The sequence below is a fragment of the Mirounga leonina genome, unplaced genomic scaffold (genome assembly GCF_011800145.1).
Source record: "Mirounga leonina isolate KUSES-001 unplaced genomic scaffold, KU_Mleo_1.0 Mir_94, whole genome shotgun sequence".
Taxonomy (NCBI): Eukaryota; Metazoa; Chordata; class Mammalia; order Carnivora; family Phocidae; genus Mirounga; species Mirounga leonina.
The window spans coordinates 9,113,721-9,136,869 of NW_023270855.1; the positions used below are offsets into that span (position 1 = coordinate 9,113,721).

Sequence of the window (23,149 nt, forward strand, 5' to 3'; positions counted from 1 at the left end):
TTGAATGGTTTCTGATGAAAAGCATGATATAATGCTTGATTTTTCTTTATGTAATACACTCTTTTTCTCTGGCTCACACAGATTTTCTCTGTGTGTCAGTGTGTATATATGTTATTGTATTTTTGTTTTGTTTTGTTTTTGCATTCATTCTGCATATATTTGTGGTTTGGTGTCTTTAATTAAATTTGGCAAATTCTGGCCATTGGGTCCTAAAATATTTTTTCTTTTCCCTTTTTTCTTCCTCTTTTGGGATTTCTGTTACATGTATGTTAGGCTTTTTGATATTGCTCCATAGCTGTTAGTGCTCTGTATCTAAGAGTGTAAATTTATATTTAGTACATTGGAATTTGAGTGGATATCTTGCTAAGAATTGGATTCACACTAACAAGTTAATTTTCATATTCCCCTGGGACTGCTATTTATACCTATATTCTTAAAGAGCAAAATTACTGTACTCTTATACTTGTGTCTTAAACTTCTGCATGTGTAAGAATTCAATGTTTTATTCCATGTTATTTTTATAATGTGTTATTTTGAAATAACTTTGGACTTAGAGAAAAATTTTAAGAGTAGGACAGGGCGTTCACATATACCCATCTTCCAGCTTTAGAGTTAACACCTTACATAACCATAGTACAATGATGAAAACCATATAATTAACATTGGCTCTGTGTCCTTATTTTAACAGCTGCTGAAATAGTTCAAGAAATTGAAAATATGGAGAAGACTAGGATGCGTCTTGAAGCTAGTAAACTCAATGAAAGCGTATGTTGATGGTGTATTTCATTATCTGGGTAGAAATGATGGAAAGAAAAATTGAATGCCCTGATAAAATTAAAGCATGCCAGAATTAAATCTGTTCAATAGGAAATGTCCTGGGACATATTTCCATTTAATGTATTATGATTTACTTGCAGTTCATTTTTAGCACAGAATTCTGTCACATTTAGCAGTCTTCTAGGACAAAATACAATTATAGTCCTATAGAAAAAGCATATGCCTGTACATCAGATGGCCTTGATATTAGTTCTTTCTCTGCTGGTAGCGTTTGATGAGCTCTTTAATATCTGTGGCCCTTGGGATCTTTGTCTGTAAAACTCAGGGGTTGAACTATACGATCTCTAAGATCCCCCTTTAGCTCTGGCATTCTGCAATTCTGTGATTATGCTGATGGAGAAATTAAGTAATTATAAAACTTTATGAGGATTGAGTATCTATTGAGCTTATTGAGGGAATCAGAGACTTAAAATTCTTCACTATTGCCTTCCTCTAGCTTGATGGTCCAAAACTTGAGGAAAGGATACCAAAGAAGAAAATAGTCATTGTGTCCTATGACACTGGAGGAAGTGTTTTGGGCTCTCCCAAGTAGACTTTTTTTCCTAGACCATCGGTAATGTGTCTGTAAGGAAAGCTACGACCTTAGGGAAGTAAGTTTATAATCAGATAGTAGAAAAAAAATGAGATATTCATTGACTTTATCATTACCTGTGTGCTAACTGTAAGATGGAGGCTATAATGAATCATGTAAGTAGATTTCTGATCTTTTAAGTCTTAAGATTTTCAAAAGTGGAGGTAGAAATTTAATGTGCTAAAGTCTTACAATATCATATTTTCTTTATATGTTAACTTTCCAGTAGAATTGGAGAAGTTCGGTTGGAAAAGGGAGAAGACAAACAAGAAAATCTGCCTTATTAATGATCTGCTAAATGCTTCTTCAGTCTTGTAGTTTCAAATATTACTTGTATTAATGAATGTGAAAAATTAAATATTGAAAATAGGAATTTAATTGTGTTAATACTTCATCTTAGTGTTAATCTGTATATTAGTGTTGCATTTTCTACACATAAGAAAACAGTAGTAAAAAGTATACTAATTATGCTATTCAAGGGAAGTTCACAGGAGTTACTCTTCCTAGGTTTCTATAAAACAGAGATAAGAGATTATTTTCCCCTGTTCTAAACATCCACATTTGAGATTTTAAAGTTTGTAATACTAATTTCTGTTTCTGTCATATTTTGAATTTTTAATTAACTTTTTTTGGATTATTTTAGATAATGGTTTTTACAAAGGACCAAACAGAAAAGGAAATAGATGAAATTCACAGTAAATATCGTAAGTTGTGTGGCATCTTCTTTATTTACAGAGAACTTGGGTTGCAGATTTTCATCTTAAGTAATTTTTTAAAATAAATTTTTATAGTAATATTTGATATAAACATTTCTTGTTAATATTACCTAAGCAACTGAATTTTGGTTGAGTGGTTTATTCAGTGACGTTTTCTGTAGGTCTGTGTGCCTGCTTTTTGATTTCTAACATTCTACTTTGAGCTTATCACTAAGCACTTTGTAAAATATTAATTAGCTGTCTCAAAGCATCTCTCTGAAAATAAAATGGAATTAAAATGGAAACTTTCCTGACTTTCCATCTGTCCTCAGGCCACTCACTGGCAATACTTTTGTGAAGAATTTTAGCACTTCTGTGGCTTGCAAATTTGTGCCAAAAATATTTTTCATTTTATCAGTTATTACCAACTTCCAAATTACTTCCTTTTCCTTATTAGGCCTTTGTATGTATCTTTTCCAGGGCCAGCGCTTCAATGTTTTGTCAATTCGGTAGCTATTATTGCTTGGTTGGTTGCATTTTTAGTTTAAATTTAAGTGCCTTACAAACAGGTAGTTGATAAATTTTTGTTGAATGAGTATTCCACACGTGATATGTTTTAGTTGTGCTAAGAGAATTTTGTTTTCTTCTTTTAGTTCTTAAGCTTTGAATGTGTAAGTTCAGTACTGATCTGCTTGGGGAGGGGGGAATAAAGTACACAGGCACTAGATACAGGTGTGATGGCCTGTGCCTTACTAGAGTAGGAAAAGAAGCCTCAAGTATTCATGGACCACAGACTGAACAACAAAAGTCACTGTTTTTCTGTTGTTAGATAAATGTAATGGGAGCGTCCTTAATCAAGTTTTGGGAAGTCAACGTGATTTTTCTTGAGATAGGAAATCGAGACTATCAAATGATCATTGAATTGTCAAAAATAAGTCCTGTAAAAATAAGGATACCAGAAAATTTGCTTGGAGAGAAAGTAATTTAAATCACTAAAAGGATACCATACTGAGAAACAATGCCATACTGAGAAAAATGTGGATTAGATTTAGGCAAGAAAATATACAACTATCTATTGCTCCCCATTTACATATAAAAAAAAAAGTCTAACTTCACTAGGTAGGTCGTATTAAATTAATGCATTTAGCCCAAAAATAAACCTCCATATCTAATTAAAAAAAAATACATGAACAATTCTTAGAAAGATACAAATTACTAAATCGTATTCAAGAAGAAGTAGATAGGCAAATTGAATTTGCAGTCCCTGAAGAAATGCCAGGTCCAAATTGGTTTACTGGTGAATTCCATGAAATATGTAAGGAAGGAAATAATATCAATTCGATACATATTCTGCTAGAAGATTGAAATGCAAGGAATACTTCCTACCTTGTTTTATGAGGCTGAAGTTTCCATGAAACTACAAACCAAAGACAATGTAGTAAAAGTTCTGACTAGTAATCCTCATGAACACGGATGCAAAGATCCTTAACAAGATTTTAATAAATTAAATCTGGCAGTACATATAAAGGATGATACATCACAACCAAGTGGGATGTATCCTAATAAGGCAAGATTGGTTTAATTTTAGAAAATTCATCATTGTAATTCACTGTATTAAGTGACTGAAAAAAAACCACTATATGATTCTCTAAGTGGGTGCAGAATAAGCGTTTGACAAAATTGAACACCCATTAATAATAAAAACTCTTACTAAAATAGAATTTCTTCAATCTGATAAAGAATATCTACAGAAAACCTACAGCTAGCATCATAATTAATGATGAAATAGTAAATGCTTTTCTTCTGATTGGGAACAAGGTAAAGGTGTCCATTCTCACCTCTTTTGTTCAACATTGTATTTACAGTGTGAAGAAGCAGGAATAAATAGTATACAGATTTGAACAGAAGGAATAAAACTATATTCACAGCCGAGATGATCATCTTTCACAAATAGTTTGAATCATAAAAGAAAAAGCTTAAAGAAAATGTGATAAGTTATATTTCAGTAGAATTAAACTTTTACTCTTTAAAAGGCAAATATAAAAATGAAAAATCAAGCTACAGATTGTGAGAAAATATTGTAAAATTTATATTTGACAAAGTACTAGTGTCTATATTATGTTCTATATATGTACTATATTCTTTAGAACTCTTACAATTCAGTAAGGCAAATGCCATATTTTTTTTTACGAGGGCAAAAGATTTAAACATTCTTTATCAAAATAGGTATTCAAAAACCAAATAACCACATGAAAATATATGGTTAATCTTATTAGTCTTTGGGAAAATATCATTTTAAATGAAATAATACAAAAAAATAAATTAAATAATACTATGTACTTACTTTAATGGAAAAAAAGCAAAAAAGGATAATACCAAACTGCTGGTCAGGATGTACAGCAAATGGCAATCTTATACATTGCTGGTGAGAATGCAAAGTGACACAGTCACTTAGGTAAACCGTTTAGCAGTTTGCTTTAAAGTCACATACCTACATATAGCCCAGTCATTCTACTCCTAGCTGTTTATTCAAGAGAAATGAAAGCATATGTCCACACAGAGATTTTTGAAAGCAGGTTTATTGAGATATAATTTCCAAAAAATAAAATTCATCAGTTATAATGAACAATTTGAAGGATATTATTGACACATGTTATAGCAGCTTATTCATATTATCCTAAACTGAAAAGAACCTAAATATCCATAAACACATTATAATACATCCGTATACAATGGAACAGTACTTAACAATAAAAAAGAATTAACTCGAAGTGCTGCTGGTTCTGAGGGTGGAGCATTTTAAAGGTCATCTGCACCTTTGGAATGGGAAAAGATGGTCAATGTCTTGAAAGGAGTGCTAATAGAATGTGACCCTGCCATGAAGCAGTTCCTGCTGTACTTGGATGAATTAAATGCCTTAGGGAAGAAGTTCATCATTCAAGATATTGATGGCACTCATGTCTTTGTTATTGCAGAGTTGGTTAACGTCCTCCAGGAGCGAGTAGGTGAATTAATGGACCAAAATGCTTTTTTCTTACCCAGAAATGAAGATACTCCATATTGACCACTTAGGAATTACAAGTAACAAATGTGAGAGACGGTCACCATTCAGTGTCCTATGTGACAGATGAGACTTAGCGGCTTAGGGACATATCATGGGAAACCTGTGATGTCATTTGTTCAGAAAAAAGTCCCTGAACTAATTTTCTTGTTTTTTTCCCCAGTACATGTACCCTAGAATTTAAAAAAACAAAGAAAAAAACTTCAATGGTTGTCTGTAATTTGGCTTTTATTATCCTACATTAAAATATAAATGTAAATGGTTTTCCTACCTTTTTAATACCAATTTAGTACATTAAGAATATAATGGAATATGCCTTAATCAGTTTAAAAAAAAAAAAAGAATTAACTCTCCATATGGGAAACAACATGGAGGGATGTCAACAACATTGTGTCACAACACAAGCCAAACTAAAAAGGCAACATCTTGAATGGTTCCATTTATGTAAAGTTCTAGAAAAGGCAGTGATTAGTAACTGAAAGCAAATTGGTACTGCCAGCTGCTGTGGGTGGGAGGAAAAGGGGATCATGGAGGGACTCTTTTACCTGACTTATTGGTAGTTACATGACTGCACATTTTTTAAAAAATGCATCAGATTGTTCACTTAAAATTGATGAATTTTATTGTGTGTACATTATTTCTCAGGAAGTCTCATTTTAAAAACTTAGTGACAAGAGTGGCATTCTTTTCTATTTCCGCAGATCTCTGATGTCTTGCTTAATAGAGGACATCTTGATTCTCATACCAGCTTCTGCATTTAAACTGTTGCCATGTGTTTTTTTGGTTTAAGTATATGAAAAATATCCAGCCTGATGCAGGAAAGGGTTTCAGTAGATTTTTTAGGTAATCATGGATATTCTTGGCAAGTGTTATTTCAGAAAGGTTATTTACAATGGAATTTGAAATCATATTAATGAAGTTTCTGTACTCTATTGTGTAAAAATCCACTGGTCTATCTTGTTGCTTTGAGTGCACCTTTTACCTGTGAATGATTTTGTAGCATCATTTGTTGGTTATTTGGAAAATATTGATTCATTGAGTTGCAAATGTTTGCATATTTATATTGCATTTATATTGTATAAAAAATAGCATTCCTTAGTTTCACCACCAGTCTTTTTTTTTTTTTTTTTTAAGATTTTATTTATTTATTTGAGAGAGAGAGAATGAGAAAGAGCACATGAGAGGGGGGAGGGTCAGAGGGAGAAGCAGACTCCCTGCCGAGCAGGGAGCCCGATGCGGGACTCGATTCAGGGACTCCAGGATCATGACCTGAGCCGAAGGCAGTCGCTTAACCAACTGAGCCACCCAGGTGCCCTCACCACCAGTCTTATCAGAAAAGTTAAGTATTGGGAAGTTGTTAGATCATAATGGTGGATACCAGTCATCCAAAATTCTGATTTTCACTTGAAAGATATTCTTTTATATTTGGCAGCAAATACTGTTAATTGTTTTTCTTGAAATGACAACTTCCCTCATTCATTTTTGAGAAAATGTATTAGCCAAGTCTGAATAATCACGGTTTGTCTACTGTTCTTTCAAATAAAAACAATGTTCATTTAAAAAGTGGCTAATTTAGCTCACAACTGAAATAATTACACAAGTGCTTCTTCAGGGTACTTTGGGTATGTAGCAGAAGTGCTATATTTGTAGTTCTCATTTTACCTTGTAAAATAGAAGTTTCACAAAGCAATATTTACCCTTCTCATTTTTTTAAAAGGTTGTATTCAGATGTTTTCCAAATGATGTTTGCATTCCCCCTCCCCAACCTTAAATGGCCCCAACATTAGAAAAATTATTTTCTATAATTTTTCTCTCAAAATTTCATTGACTTTGAAAAAAATATAAGTAGTGGGATAATTATGTTCCAAAGCCAGTTGGTTATGCTTATCCAAACCATCCATACTGCATCCTACTCTGTTTCTCTCTCTCTTTTTTTTTAAATAAGACTTTGTTTTTAGAGCAGGGAAATGGTACAGAGAGTTCCCACATATTCCCCGCCCCAACACATTCATGACCTCTCCCATTATCAACACCCCCCACCAGAGGGTACATTTGTTATAGTTGGTGAACCTACATTGACACATCATAGTCACCGAAGTCCATACTTTACTTTAGGGTTCATTCTTGGTGTTGGACAGAGATACAATGACATGCATCACTGTGGTATCCTGCAGAATATTTTAACTGCCCTAAGAATCCTTTGTGCTTCATCTGTTCATACCCTACCTGCTACAAAACTGGCAACCACTGATCTTTTTATTATCTGCATAGTTTTGCCTTTTCCAGAATGTCATATAGTTGGCATCATATGATATGTAGTCTTTTCAGATTGTCTTCTGTCACTTGGCAATATGCATTTAAAGTTCCTCCATGTCTTTTCATGGCTTGATGGTGCTTTTCTTTTTAGTGCTGAATAATATTCCATTGTCTACATATACTATAGCTTATCCATTCAACTATGACATCTTGGTTGCTTACTCTTGCCATTTTTAATGTACTCTGGTACCTTCCATTCTACTCTTATTATTTCATTAAGAAAAAACGCTGGGCTATACCTAATTGTTTTCATAACCCACACTCTCACTTCCAGCAGAACAGTCCCAGGTGTATTTGTATGCCAGTGGGAAAGGAAAATTGATGATGTAAGATAGGGAGAGAGTAATCACAGGTGCTGTATCTTTGAGAAGGCCTTAGTGATGAAATCCAGGGCATAAGTTAGGGCTTGGCCTTTTTTTTTTTCTCCCCCCAAGAGAATAGATCTATACCTTTATTTATTTATTTTCCAGTAAGTTTAAATCCTTGAGGGGTTCAACATTACACGGATTCTGTGGCCATTGGCTTTAGCAGGAAGGTTCTTTGGAATTTGGCACGAACCATGCCACTGTTACCATGAGCACGAGTTACTTTTCCTCAGATTCCTCTGGTTTTGTTTGGTTTGCCACCAGGAGTCACTGTGGTGTTCTTTGCTTTGTACACATAAGCACATCTCTTGCCTAGGTAGAATTCAGATTCATCTCGAGCATAAACACCTTCAATTTTAAGAAGAGCTGTGTGCTCCCTCTGGTTCTGGAGACCTGGCTGATAGCTGGCAAAAATGGCCTTGGATCACTGCCTCCCAGACCTATTTGTCGTTTTAGGAGTCCTGTTCCCAGCAGGCCTCCACAGGTTCCAAGATGGCCGGGGTTTGGCCTTTAATTGCTGCAAGGACAGTCATTCCTTGTTCCATACAAGGAAGATAGAGCATATGTGCACAGATGAAGTAATGGTAGTTGGAAGATGACAGAGCTCCTGTTAGAATGTTTCTGTGCTTTCCAAGTAGTGTGAGGCTGGCTGAGAAGGGAGTGTTGCAGGTGTGAAAAGAGTGAAATGGTCATTTTGTAGTAAAGCAGAGTTTGCTAGAGAAAGGTGAAAAAGTTGTACAGCAGTGTTGAGTGCCCATTTTAGGCTTATGTCATGGATTTCAAGTGAGACTGGTCAGTTCAGGGCTAAATGAATAAGCCCTTAGTGAATGTTAGCCATTACAGTTACTCTCTTCTCCATCCAGGTTTAGATGCTTGAGGGCCCTAGATGGTTGGTGAGAAAAATGCATGAGATTTTACTTTGAGAGACACTGACTCCAAACTTGTTCTGTGACTTAAAGTAGATGAGTATCTCAGTGTCATCATTTTGGAGGGTGAGTCTGTCCCATTCTTGTGAGAGCCTGGCTTTGGTCTTGTGTACCTCGGAGTTCACAGGCAGATCCAGAGATGCTTTGGCTGTAAAAGTAGGTCTAAAAAAGTAGTTAAGGGGTGGTGAAAGAGTGAAGGGCTTGACTTGGAGAGGCAGAAAAGGTGATACGATTCAAGTATTAAAAATCTTGAAAATATGAGTTGGTTGAATGTGGGGCTTATTCATCAGCTCCCACAATGATCTCAGCCACTTAATATTTTTAAGAGGTAAATTCAGGGCATCTAATTAGCAGAACTGAGATTTTAAACTCTAAAGTACTCCTTGCCAGATGGCACAGCTCCTAAAATGAGATGAAGAGATGAATGGGAACAATTTTATTAGTCATAATCTCTTGGCATTGTTCATCTTTTGAGCAGAGGTTATTGAACTTCTTGGGCCAAAGCCAGAGCAGTGGCTGCCATTTACTTTTTGGTTTCCAGCCTAGCTGTAGGGGTAATCAGATTAAACGAAGAAAATCTCTTTTAAACCTGGGATTTTATTACTTTAGAAGAGAAAGTCATTTAGCCTCCTTAACTCTTAATGAAATTACTTGAGCAAGTTTTTTAAGTAATTCTTACACCCATAATTCCCTTGTACACAGTGGCCTCACTGGGAGAAGACCTAGACCAGGTCTGACCAAATTTCGTAGACCCCATAGTGCTGTGATACCCTTGCCTAACAGAAACCACATAGTGATGGTGGTGGTGGTCGCCCACTGACTCTGGGGACCTGAGGGAAGTATAAAATAATTATCCTCAAATGCACAGAGTTAAATAGGACCTGAAAGAAATCACCTAGCTTATTTCCTAGATAGGATCTCATTTATTTCTGAAGAGCTAACTTTTCCCAGTAATCTTTATGGCCAGCCCACATTTCTTGCTGGAATTTTAACCGGTCTCTTATTTAAAATTTACCACTTTCCAAGCCAACATACCAGTTTCACGGGGAGTTTTACATGTACCATGCACATAAATATATTGGGATTAGGAGCAGTTCCTCCCTAATGTCCAAAGAACAGTCATATTTATAGATCAGGAATATTGAAATCTGTGCAAATGGAGGCAAAATGGGCTTCTGCCAGTGGGGGGGAGGGGGTCAATTGAGCCTTCACCCCGCAGGATTTTGCATGTCTGTAGACAAGAATTATTTTTCGTTGCCATCAGTTATCTACAATTTACAGAGCTGTGACAAAGCTCAAAGGCAGTGAATGGAATCCTGGAAGGGTAGCTCTAGAAAAGGCATAGTTTTCAATAAAAGCACAAATTTTTTCCTACACTCATGGATTCTTAATGTTGTGCCACAGGGAAAGTGTTGGTTACTGTATGAAAACGGTCTCAAAACTTGAACTATCTGCAGTATGATTCTTTCTAAAATACATTTTTACAGGATTTATGACATCATTTTGAACCATGACTTAAGTGTTTGAGGGTGCTGGGTAAGTCAAGTGCATTCTCAGCTATCTGAACTATAGTTCAGGATCACAAATAGATGTCCTGAAGGCTGTGCTCTAACAATGCCTGGCTATTCTTTATTGAGTAGATTAATGTACATTAATAATGGTGACCTTGAGATCAGGCTTACATTATCTTCAGATGTGTTAAAGTAGCAGGTGTTATTAAGATTGGTGTAATTACGATATCCTGAGACAAGGTGGATTGGGGGTGGGGTAGTGGATGTTAAAGGGATCTTGATGGGAAATAGGCAAGAAATGCAAAGGAAAAAGGGAATTGAAATGAGTATCCTTTGTTTTTATAATCCAACTTTCCTGGAGGCTTCTGCTTTTATATTCAGTTAGTGTTCTTCATGTTAGTACTCTTTTCTTGGGAGTTAGAATGGTGTCTTTTGGATATATATAAGAAAGTGGTATCTTCCGTACTCTCTCAAAAGCCTTCAGAGTATGGGGCTTGGGGGAAAAAATTTACAGTAGCGAACTAGGAATATCCTGTTTCCATGTTTGTATCTGAGGAAAGGAGAAGATAAGAAGGAGAAGCTTCCGTGACCCCTAGCCCTTTGTATTTTTGTGCTTGCCAGCTTTGAAATTTATTGCAAGTGATTCCCAAAGATGTTATTCTTTTTTTTTTAAAGATTTTGGGGCGCCTGGGTGGCTCAGTCGTTAGGCGTCTGCCTTCGGCTCAGGTCATGATCCCAGGGTCCTGGGATCAAGCCCCGCATCGGGCTCCCTGCTCAGCGGGGAGCCTGCTTCTCCCTCTCCCACTCCTCCTGCTTGTGTTCCCTTCTTCGCTGTCTCTCTCTCTGTCAAATAAATAAATAAATAAATCTTTAAAAAAAAAGATTTTATTTATTTATGAGAGAGAGCGAGTGAGCACAAGGGGGGTAGGGGCAGAGGGGGAGGGAGAAGCAGACTCCCCACTGAGCAGGGAGCCCAACTTGGGGCTCTATCCCAGGACCCTGGGATCATAACCTGAGCTGAAGGCAGATGCTTAACCAACACTTAACTGAGCCACCCAGGTGCCCCCATGATGTTGTTCTTGAGCAAGTTTGTATACTTCTTGATACTCAGTTTGTCAGCATAACAAAAATAAAACTTATGGTTCTTGCTTTACTGAGAAGATCTTTTGAATTTTAGGTAAAAAACATCAGAATGAATTTCGGCTTCTGGTGGATCAGGCCAAAAAAGGATACAAGAAAACTGTTGAAATGTCAAAAAAAAAAGTAACAAAAGAAGAAGATGGATCTACAGAAAAGCTATTACCTGTATGCGTTGGTAAGAGACTAATTACAGTTAGTAACTAAAAACAAATATGTTGAATTTCACTATTTATTTTAAGATTTTATTTATTTATTTTGTCTTAGAGCATGTGTATGTGTGAGAGCAGGGAAAGGGGCAAAGGGAGAGAGGGGAGACAGCACAGAGCCCAACGCAGGGCTTGATCTCATGACCCTGAGGTCATGACCTCAGCCAAAACCAAGAGTTGGACACTTAACCACCCAGGTGCCCCTGAATTTTCTGTTTATTTTTAATATAAAAAGAAAACAAAACCATGGGAGTTTACTTTTTATTAGGTATCTGAAGTGGAAAAAAGTATTTTTAGACATATAGCAGTTGTTGAATGTAAACTAAGTTTGTTACTGTGGGAAAAATGATTGGGAGAATGCCCTGAAGACAAGTTTCTAAAATCTTTGATTTAATGGTAAATCACAAGTTTCTTAGTTGTTTCAGTCTGAGGGTGTTTTCTAGGTATAGGATTTATTGCTTGCACATCTTCAAATATCCTACAAATAATTTTATCTTAGAATAATTTTTGTTTTAGGTCACTTATTTATTTTGGATGGAATGTTTTGCTAAAAAGTCTGAAGCTTATAAATTTGGTGTGCCCATATACAGCATGTCCTTAATTGGGATCCATTTTAAGTTTGAGATTAATATTATATTTCTCTTGCCAGGGCTTTGGGCCAGTGAACAAAACAGAATCATAATGGAGGAAAGTACACATGAAAATTCCTTATTTTTTTCTTTATTGTGATAAACTATACATAGTATTTATCATTTTAACCATTCATAAATGTACAATTCAGCAGCGTTAAATACATTCAGAATGTTTTATAACAATCACCACCATCTAGATCCAAAACTTTTTCATCATCCAACATAAACTCTGTACCCATTAAAAATAATAACTCTCTTGCCCTTTCCCAGTCAGACCCTGGTAATCTCTGTTCTACTTTCTGTGAGAATTTGCTTATACTAGGTACCTCATATAAGTGGAATCATTAATGTTTGTCCTTCTGTGTCAACTTCTTTCACTAAGCGTAATATTTTCAAGGTCCTTTTGTAGCATATATCAAAATTTCATTGCTTTTTATGACAAAATAATATTCCATTGTGTGTACATGCCACATTTTGTTTATCTGTTCATCTGTAATGGGTTATTTTCACCTTTTGGCTATTGTGAATAATGCTCTGTGAAGATTGGTGTTCAAATATCTGTTCAAGTCTTTGCTTTCCATTCTCTTGGGTATATACCTAAGGGTGGAGTTTCTGATTCTTATGGTAATCTACATTTACCTTATGAAAAACCACAAAACTCTTTCCAAAGTGGCTGTACCATTTTATATTCCTGCCAGCAGTGCTTAACGATTCCAGTGTCTCTATATCCTTGCCAACACCTGTTCCTTTTTTTTTTTTTAACCATAGCCATCAAGGTAGGTGTGAAGTGAATATCTCATGGTTTTGATTTGCATTTTCCTAATGACTAATAATGTTGAGTATCTTTTCATATACTTATTGGCTATGTGCTTTTCTTTGGAGAAATGTCTGTTCATGCTCTTTGCTCATTTTTCAGTTGGTTTTCTTGTTTTTTTAAGGAATTCTTTATATATTCTGGATATTAATCCTTTTCCGTGTATATGATTTGCAAATATTTGTAAATATTTTCTTCGTTGCCTCTTTGCTTTCTTCATAGTTTCTTTTGATGCACAAAGGTGCTTAATTTTGATGCAGTCCATTATATCCATTTTTTCTTTTGTTGCCTGTGCTTTTGGTGGTATATCCATGAAATTGTTGCCAAATTGTTCATGAAGATTTTCCTCTTTGTTTTCTCCTAAGAATTTTTTGTTTTAGTTTTTAACATTTAGGTCCGTGATCCTTTTTGAGTTAATTTTTGTGTATGGTATAAGATAAGGGTCCGACTTCATTCTTTTATGTGTAAAGCACCAGTTGTTAAAAAGACTATTCTTTCTGCATGGAATGCTCTTGATATTGTTGAAAATCAATTGACTACATATGTGAGGGTTTATTTCTGTACTCTCTGTTCTACTCTCTGGTCTCTATGTCTCTTCTCATGTCAGTACTATACTGTTTTAATTACTGTAGCTTTGTTAATACATTTCAAAGTCAGGAGGTATGAGTCTTCCAACTTTATTCTTCCTTTTCAAGGTTGTTTTGACTATTTGGGTCCCTTGAGGTGCCATGTGAATTTTAGGATGAATTTTTCTATTTCTGCACAAAGTACCTTTGGGACTGAATTAAAGCTGTAGATTGCTTTGGGTACTTTTGATATCTTAAGAGTATTGTATTCCAGTTTATGAATGCAGGATGTATTTATGGCTTCTTTAATTTCTTTCAACAATGTTTTGTAGTTTTCAGCACTTTAGTTTTTCACCTCCTTGGTTAGATTTATTCCTAAGTCTTATTGTTTTACATGCTGGTACATTCTTTTTTTTTTTTTTCCTCCCTAAATTCTCCTGGTATCATTTAGTAGGTTGCTGCCTGAATATATAACTCATGCTCTTTGTGAACAACTTGAATGTGTTCGTGAAGTTGTTAAAGGATTTTCTTAGAAAGTAGTTTAGTTCCTGAAAAAAAAAATCTGGCTTAATATCTCAGATTGGGAGAACATTTTTGCTTATTGGTTGAATGTTTCTTGAAAATGATTAATTGCTTATACTCAGGGCTGTGCATTATATGTGTATATGCCCATAAATACTGCTCTCCGTGGGGTTCAGAGATGATTGCTGCTGGTAGGTTGTTGTGCATGAATGCACATGTCTGAGAGAGGTAGAGTGTGTGAGAGCAAGGATGACAGACAGACTAGCACAACTGATTGGGAAGTTGAGGTCTGTATAGCATCATACAACCAGTGTAATTTTTGTTCTTTGGAATAAACTTGCTCATTGAAGTGCCAATATAAATGAATAAGATACATGTTCTCTCAAGTAAATCCTTCATCTGTTTTTGTCACATGTCTTCAGGGAGGCTTGATGTCACAGCCTCAGAGTTGTAGGCTCTGTTTGATGTCCTTTTCTGACATCTGTGGACAGATATGGAAGATAACTGACTTTGTTTTTTGTAATTTTTTATTCTTATGTTAATCCCCATACATTACATCATTAGTTTTAGATGTAGTGTTCCATGATTCATTGTTTGTGCATAACACCCAGTGCTCCATGCAGAATGTGCCCTCCTCAATACCCACCACCAGGCTAACCCATCCTCCCACCCCCCTCCCCTCTAGAACCCTCAGTTTGTTTTTCAGAGTCCATCGTCTCTCATGGTTCGTCTACCCCTCCGATTTCCCCCGCTTCATTCTTCCCCTCCTGCTACCTTCTTCTTCTTCTTCATTTTTTTTTTTCTTAACATATATTGCATTATTTGTTTCAGAGGTACAGATCTGAGAGTCAACAGTCTTGCACAGTTCACAGCGCTTACCAGAGCACATACCCTCCCCAGTGTCTATCACCCAGTCACCCCATCCCTCCCACCCCACCCCCCACTCCAGCAACCCTCAGTTTGTTTCCTGCAATTAAGAATTCCTCATATCAGTGAGATCATATGATACATGTCTTTCTCTGTTTGACTTATTTCACTCAACATAATACCCTCCAGTTCCATCCACGTCGTTGCAAATGGCAAGATCTCATTCCTTTTGATGGCTGCATAATATTCCATTGTATATATATATATCACACCTTCTTTATCCATTCATCTGTCGATGGACATCTTGGCTCTTTCCACAGTTTGGCTATTGTGGACATTGCTGCTATAAACATCGGGGTGCACGTACCCTTTCAGATCCCTACTTTTGTATCTTTGGGGTAAATACCCAGTAGTGCAATTGCTGGATCGTATGGTAGCTCTATTTTCAACTTGTTGAGGAACCTCCATTACTGTTTTCCAGAGTGGCTGCACCAGCTTGCATTCCCACCAACACTGTAGGAGGGTTCCCCTTTCTCTGCATCCCCTCCAACATCTGTCCTTTCCTGACTTGTTAATTTTAGCCATTCTGACCAGTGTGAGGTGGTATCTCATTGAGGTTTTGATTTGGATTTCCCTGATGCCGAGCGATATTGAGCACTTTTTCATGTGTCTGTTGGCCATTTGGATGTCTTCTTTGGAAAAATGTCTGTTCATGTCTTCTGCCCATTTCTTGATTGGATTCTTTGTTCTTTGGGTGTTGAGTTTGATGAGTTCTTTATAGATTTTGGATACTAGCCCTTTATCTGATATGTCATTTGCAAATATCTTCTCCCATTCTGTCGGTTGTCTTTTGGTTTTGTTGACTGTTTCCTTTGCTTTGCAAAAGCTTTTTATCTTGATGAAGTCCCAATAGTTCATTTTTGCCCTTGCTTCCCTTGCCTTTGGTGATGTTTCTAGGAAGAAGTTGCTTCGGCTGAGGTCAAAGAGGTTGCTGCCTGTGTTCTCCTTTAGGATTTGGATGGACTCCTGTCTCACATTGAGGTCTTTCAACCATTTGGAGTCTATTTTTGTGTGTGGTGTAAGGAAATGGTCCAGTTTCATTCTTCTGCATGTGGCTATCCAATTTTCCCAACACCATTTGTTGAAGAGACTGTCTTTTTTCCACTGGACATTCTTTTCTGCTTTGTCAAAGATGAGTTGACCATAGAGTTGAGGGTCCATTTCTGGGCTCTCTATTCTGTTCCATTGATCTATGTGTCTGTTTTTGTGCCAGTACCATACTGTCTTGATGATGACAGCTTTGTAATAGAGCTGGAAGTCCGGAACTGTGATGCCGCCGGCTTTGCTTTTCTTTTTCAACATTCCTCTGGCTATGCAGGGTCTTTTCTGGTTCCATACAAATTTTAGGATTCTTTGTTCCATTTCTTTGAAAAAAGTGGATGATATTTTGATGGGGATTGCATTGAATGTGTAGATTGCTCTAGGTAGCATTGACATCTTCACAATATTTGTTCTTCCAATCCATGAGCATGGAACGTTTTTCCATTTCTTTGTGTCTTCCTCAATTTCTTTCCTGAGTATTTTATAGTTTTCTGAGTACAGATCCTTTGTCTCTTTGGTTAGATTTATTCCTAGGTATCTTATGGTTTTGGGTGCAATTGTAAATGGGATCGACTCCTTAATTTCTCTTTCTTCTGTCTTGTTGTTGGTGTATAGGAATGCCACTGATTTCTGTGCATTGATTTTATATCCTGCCACTTGACTGAATTCCTGTATGAGTTCTAGCAGTTTTGGGGTGGAGTCTTTGGGGTTTTCCACATAAAGTATCATATCATCTGCAAACAGTGAGAGTTTGACTTCTTCTTTGCCGATTTGGATGCCTTTTATTTCTTTTTGTTGTCTGATTGCTGTGACTAGGACTTCCAATACTATGTTGAATAGCAGTGGTGATAGTGGACATCCCTGCCGCCTTCCTGACCTTAGGGGGAAAGCTCTCAGTTTTTCCCCATTGAGAATGATATTGGCTGTAGGTTTTTCATAGATGGCTTTTATGATATTGAGGTATGTACCCTCTATCCCTATACTCTGAAGAATTTTGATCAAGAAAGGATGCTGTACTTTGTCAAAAGCTTTTTCTGCATCTATTGAGAGGATCATATGATTCTTGTTCTTTCTTTTGTTAATGTATTGTATCACATTGATTGATTTGCGGATGTTGAACCAACTTTGCAGCCCAGGGATAAATCCCACTTGGTCATGGTGAATAATCCTTTTAATGTACTGTTGGAACCTGTTGGCTAGTATTTTGGTGAGAATTTTTGCATCCATGTTCATCAGGGATATTGGTCTGTAATTCTCCTTTTTGATGGGGTCTTTGTCTGGTTTTGGGATCAAGGTAATGCTGGCCTCATAAAATGAGTTTGGAAGTTTTCCTTCCATTTCTATTTTTTGGAACAGTTTCAGAAGAATAGGTATTAATTCTTCTTTAAATGTTTGGTAGAATTCCCCTGGGAAGCCATCTGGCCCTGGGCTTTTGTTTTTTGGGAGATTTTTGATGACTACTTCAATTTCCTTAGTGCTTATAGGTCTGTTCAGGTTTTCTATTTCTTCCTGGTTCAGTTTTGGTAGTTGATACATCTCTAGGAATGCATCCATTTCTTCCAGGTTATCTAATTTGCTGGCATAGAGTTGCTCATAATATGTTCTTATAATTGTTTGTATTTCTTTGGTGTTGGTTGTGATCTCTCCTCTTTCATTCATGATTTTGTTGATTTGGGTCATTTCTCTTTTCTTTTTGATAAGTCTGGCCAGGGGTTTATCAATCTTGTTAATTCTTTCAAAGAACCAGCTCCTAGTTTCATTGATCTGTTCTACTGTTCTTTTAGTTTCTATTTCATTGATTTCTGCTCTGATCTTTATTATTTCTCTTCTCCTGCTGGGTTTAGGCTTTATTTGCTGTTCTTTCTCCAGCTCCTTTAGGTGTAGGGTTAGGTTGTGTACTTGAGACCTTTCTTGTTTCTTGAGAAAGGCTTGTATTGCTATATACTTTCCTCTTAGGACTGCCTTTGCTGCATCCCAAAGATTTTGAATAGTTGTGTTTTCATTTTCATTGGTTTCCATGTATTTTTTTAATTCTTCTTTAATTTCCTGGTTGACCCATTCATTCTTCAGTAGGATGCTCTTTAGCCTCCATGTATTTGAGTTCTTTCCGACTTTCCTCTTGTGATTGAGTTCTAGTTTCAAAGCATTGTGATCTGAAAATAGGCAGGGAATGATCCCAATCCTTTGGTACCGGTTGAGACCTGATTTATGACCTAGGATGTGATCAATTCTGGAGAATGTTCCATGGGCACTAGAGAAGAATGTGTATTCCATTGCTTTGGGATGGAATGTTCTGAATATGTCTGTGAAGTCCATTTGGTCCAGTGTGTCATTTAAAGTCTTTATTTCCTTGTTGATCTTTTGCTTAGACGATCTGTCCATTTCAGTGAGGGGGGTGTTAAAGTCCCCCACTATTATTGTATTGTTGTCGATGTGTTTCTTTGCTTTTGTTATTAATTGCCTTATATAATTGACTGCTCCCATGTTAGGGGCATAGATATTTACAATTGTTAGATCTTGTTGGATAGACCCTTTAAGTAGGATATAGTGTCCTTCCTCATCTCTTATTACAGTCTTTGGTTTAAAATCTAATTTGTCTGATATAAGGATTGCCACCCCAGGTTTCTTTTGGTGTCCATTAGCATGGTAAATGGTTTTCCACCCCCTCACTTTCAATCTGGGGGTGTCTTTGGTTCTAAAATGAGTCTCTTGCAGACAGCATATCGATGGGTCTTGTTTTTTAATCCAGTCTGATAGCCTGTGTCTTTTGATTGGGGCATTTAGCCCATTTACATTCAGGGTAACTATTGAAAGATAGGAATTTAGTGCCATTGTATTGCCTGTAAGGTGACTGTTACCGTATATTGTCTGTGTTCCTTTCTGGTCTATGTTGCTTTTAGGGTCTCTCTTTGCTTAGAGGACCCCTTTCAAGATTTCTTGTAGGGCTGGTTTTGTGTTTGCAAATTCCTTTAGTTTTTGTTTGTCCTGGAAGCTTTTTATCTCTCCTTCAATTTTCAATGACAGCCTAGCTGGATAGAGTATTCTTGGCTGCATATTTTTCTCATTTAGTGCTCTGAAGATATCCTGCCAGTCCTTTCTGGCCTGCCAGGTCTCTGTGGATAGGTCTGTTGCCAGTCTAATGTTTCTACCATTGTAGGTTACATATCTCTTCTCCCGAGCTGCTTTCAGGATTTTCTCTTTGTCTATGAGACTCGTAAGTTTTACTATTATATGTCGGGGTGTTGACCTATTTTTATTGATTTTGAGAGGGGTTCTCTGTGCTTCCTGGATTTTGATGCCTGTTTCCTTCCCCAAATTAGGGAAGTTCTCTGCTATAATTTGCTCCATTATACCTTCTGGCCCTCTCTCTCTTTCTTCTTCTTCTGGGATCCCAACTATTCTAATGTTGTTTCGTCTTATAGTATCGCTTATCTCTTGAATTCTGCCCTCGTGATCCAGTAGTTGTTTATCTCTCTTTTTCTCAGCTTCTTTATTTCCCATCATTTTGTCTTCTATATTACTGATTCTCTCTTCTGCCTCATTTATCCTAGCAGTTAGCGCCTCCATTTTTGATTGTACCTCATTAATAGCCTTTTTGATTTCTACTTGGTTAGATTTTAGTTCTTTTACTTCTCCAGAAAACGTTTCTCTAATAACTTCCATATTTTTCTCAAGCCCAGCTAGTATCTTTAAAGTGATGATTCTGAACTCTAGATCTGACATCGTAGTAATGTCCGTATTGAGTAGGTCCCTGGCAGTCGGTACTACCTCTTGTTCTTTTTGTTGAGGTGATTTTTTCCATCTTGTTATTTTGTGCAGAGAATAGATTAATGAGAGAACAAAATGCTAGCAGAGTAACAACGTCCCCAGAAAATATACTCTAAACAAATCAGAAAAGACCTGAAGCAGTGGAACAAGAAACGGAAAGAGAGAAAAAAGAAAAAGAAAAAAAAGAAAAAGAAAAAGATAAAGATAAAAACAAATAAAAACAAACAAAACAAAACAACAGCAACAAAAAAAAAAAACCAGAATGTGATCAAATATGATCAGGCTGGTATATAGGTCAGTGCCACACACTAGATTTGGGTTGTATTTTGGTCTTTTAGAAGAAAGTGCCTCCCAAAATTTTAAAGAAAGAAAAACTTATATATGTACAAAAATAAGGGTTGATATAATGAAGGGATGGAATATGACTGTAAAGATGGAAATTATAAAAAATTTTATAAAAGGAATTGATAAGAAGTTGTTTGAAAAAAGAAAGAAGAGGGTTTAAAAAAAGAAAAAAGAAAAAAAAAGAGAGAATGTGATCAGGCAGGGGAGTAGAAAACACCATATACTAGAGATTTAGGGTATATTTTAATCTGTTAGAAGAAACTATCTCAAAATCTTAAAGAGAGAACAACTTATATATATATGCCAAAAATATGGGTAACTACTATGAAGGGATAGAATATGACTCTAAAAATGAAAAATAAAAATGTTTTTTAAAAAAAGGGATTGATAAGATGTTGGTTGAAAAAGGGAAAAAGAGAAATTCAAAAAAAAAAAGTTAAAAAAAATTAACTTTGAAAGACTGAAGAATCATGGTAAAAAAGCCATGAATTCTATGTGCAGTATTCCCCTAGTGCTGGAGTTCTGCCGTTCTCATTGATCGGTAAACTTGGTCTTGGCTGGCTGTTCTCGCTGATCTTCTGGGGAGGGGCCTGTTGCCGTGGTTTCCAAATGTCTCTGCCGGAGGTGGAATTGCCCCGCCCTTGCCCCCTCCCGGCTAAGTAATCTGCTCGGGTTTGCTCTCCGGGGCTTTTGTTCCCTGCGAGCTTTCCGTACAGCTTTGGAGGCGGAGAGTGAGAATGGCAGCCTCCCAATCTCCGCCCCAGAGGAGCTGAGAACTTGGGGCCACGCTCCTCAGTGAGCCCCAGAGAAAAGCCGCCAGTCACTCCCGTCTCCCCGGTCTGCGGCCGCACTCCGTGCTCACCCGTCCTGTGACCGCGCGTTTCTATCTCTGGCACCCGACCCCGGGTGGAGTCTCCAAACCCAGCAGATCCCTGCGGTGCACTCCTGCGCGGCTCCTCCCGGGGGAGGAAGGGGAGTCTCCCTGGATCTGCCGCTTGTTGGGTCCCTGCTGGAGGAGCAGGGGCCCGACTGTGCCGCGGATCACGGTTTATGGCCACCCCGAGCTGAGAGCCCGTGCCTGGGTTCCGCCTCTGCAGCCGGCTTCCCTGCTCTGATACCTGGGAGCTCTGCCACACTCAGGCACCCCCGGTCTTTCTGTGACCCCGAGGGTCCTGAGACCACACTGTCCCGGAGGGTTCCACCCCCCGCTTAGCCACCAGAGTGACGTCCCTCGGCGGAGCAGACTTTTAAAAGTTCCGATTTTGTGCTCCATGGTTCTATCACTTGCCAGAAGCGGCCGACGGAGGCCCCTCCCCCGCCGTCTATCCTCCTGAATATCGCCTCGGATTCACTTCTCTGCACGTCTTACCTTCCAGAAAGTGGTCGCTTTTCTGATGAGAGAGTTGTTGCTATTCTTTTCTTCGATCTCCTGTTGAGTTTGTGGGTGTTCAGAATGGTTTGATCCCTATCCAGCTGAATTCCTGAGAGGAGACGAAATCCAGGTCTCCTACTCCTCTGCCATCTTGCTCCGTCCCCCCCGATAACTGACTTTTAATACCCACAAATTGTTGAATGATACTAATCCCCAAGAGGGAATTTATCTTGGAGAGCCTTATATAAGAGGGGAAGAAGTAAGAAAAAAAATGTAAGTCCGGTGCAAAAATAAAAGATAGTTTTAAGTTGAATTCCTGCTCCCTGGTTTGTCAGCTTGATTGCATTCTGTCCAGGTGAGTGTTGAATTGTCTAGGTTCATGCGTTTACTGGGTGATTGATTCTTCTTAATGTGATCTGGGGTGTCTGTTTACAAGAGATCTTCGAGCTCCTGGATGGTTTTTGTGGTTAGCTTCTTCTTTCCTTTTCCCAGATAAACATTAGAGGGTACAGTTTTGTTCTGGTAATGATTTGGCTTATTGAAAGCCCGACAACATCAAGAGCTTATTTATAGAAATTACACTTTTGTGATGCTCTTCTTCAGTATAACAAAAACTTCTTATTTCTGGAAAAGTCTTGACTGTATGGACTTGGAAAGGTTTCTTTTTGAAGAATCTTATTCTTTTTCCATAAAATTTCTCTTTATGACAAAGCCTTGACAGTTTTTTTAGTGTCTTTTGTTGAAGGTCACTTTCCTGTACACGCACACTGGCTGAGTGATGTGTGAAAGCTCTGCTTCTCTGTGAGGGAACTCATGAAAGGGGGCTCTATACTCTTAGCACATGTGGCGTGCATGCTCAGTACTTACCCAGTTGCTGACTCTTAAAGACAGTGCAGCTGAAATCCTAGCAGAGTCCTCAAACAGGTCGTGAGGGAGAGTCTTGGGCACTGAGGAATCCTTCATGGATATTATTTTCTGCACTTGTATTTGCAGATCTTTGGTCATACCTGTATGTCACATTCTTGCAAACACTGTCTGCATGCCTCCAGCTTCCCTTATTTTTATCTGCAGCAGGAAACCTCAGAAATTCAGAATACGACAAGGAATACATAGAAATATGACATGTATTAGATCAAACAGAAATACTAGTTATGTCTGATTAGTCTTCCTTTTTCATATTGAATATTAGATTCTATTTAGTGGACTAAGAGAAATATCCAGGTGGATTCACTACCACATAGCAGTCAGTGACAAATATATTTCTTTCTTTTTTTTAAAATTTATCTATTTATTTGAGAGAGAGAGAGAAAGAGAGCAAGCACGAGAGTGGGAGGAGGGGCACGAGCCCAACACGGGGCTTGATCCCAGGACCCATGAGATCATGACCCGAGCTGAAACCAAGAGTCAGACGCTCAACCGACAGTCACCCAGGTGCCCCAAGCCCATGGTTCTCTTATTAATTGAATTTTTAATCCTTTTTTGTTGTGCTTCATATGTTTGTCAGTTTTCTCTGATCTGTGAAATATGCAGGAAT

The 23,149-nt window shown here is 37.4% G+C and overlaps 2 protein-coding genes and 1 pseudogene across 2 annotated transcripts in view; 2 read left to right on the forward strand and 1 right to left on the reverse strand.

Annotated features, from left to right (window-relative positions):
* Positions 1-23,149, forward strand: part of RAD18 (RAD18 E3 ubiquitin protein ligase) — a 108,261-nt gene that overhangs the window by 52,337 nt on the left and 32,775 nt on the right. Inside the window, exons 8-10 of the mRNA XM_034996916.1 lie at positions 689-765; positions 2,052-2,112; positions 11,460-11,597. Of these exons, the coding sequence (XP_034852807.1) occupies positions 689-765; positions 2,052-2,112; positions 11,460-11,597 (276 nt within the window). The remainder of the gene's footprint in view (positions 1-688; positions 766-2,051; positions 2,113-11,459; positions 11,598-23,149) is intronic.
* On the forward strand, positions 4,776-5,427 carry LOC118005150 (general transcription factor IIH subunit 5-like). Its single transcript, XM_034996917.1, has one exon. It carries the CDS (start codon positions 4,937-4,939, stop codon positions 5,165-5,167), a length of 231 nt encoding a protein of 76 aa, XP_034852808.1. The 5' UTR covers positions 4,776-4,936; the 3' UTR covers positions 5,168-5,427.
* Positions 7,956-10,283, reverse strand: LOC118005415 (annotated as a pseudogene).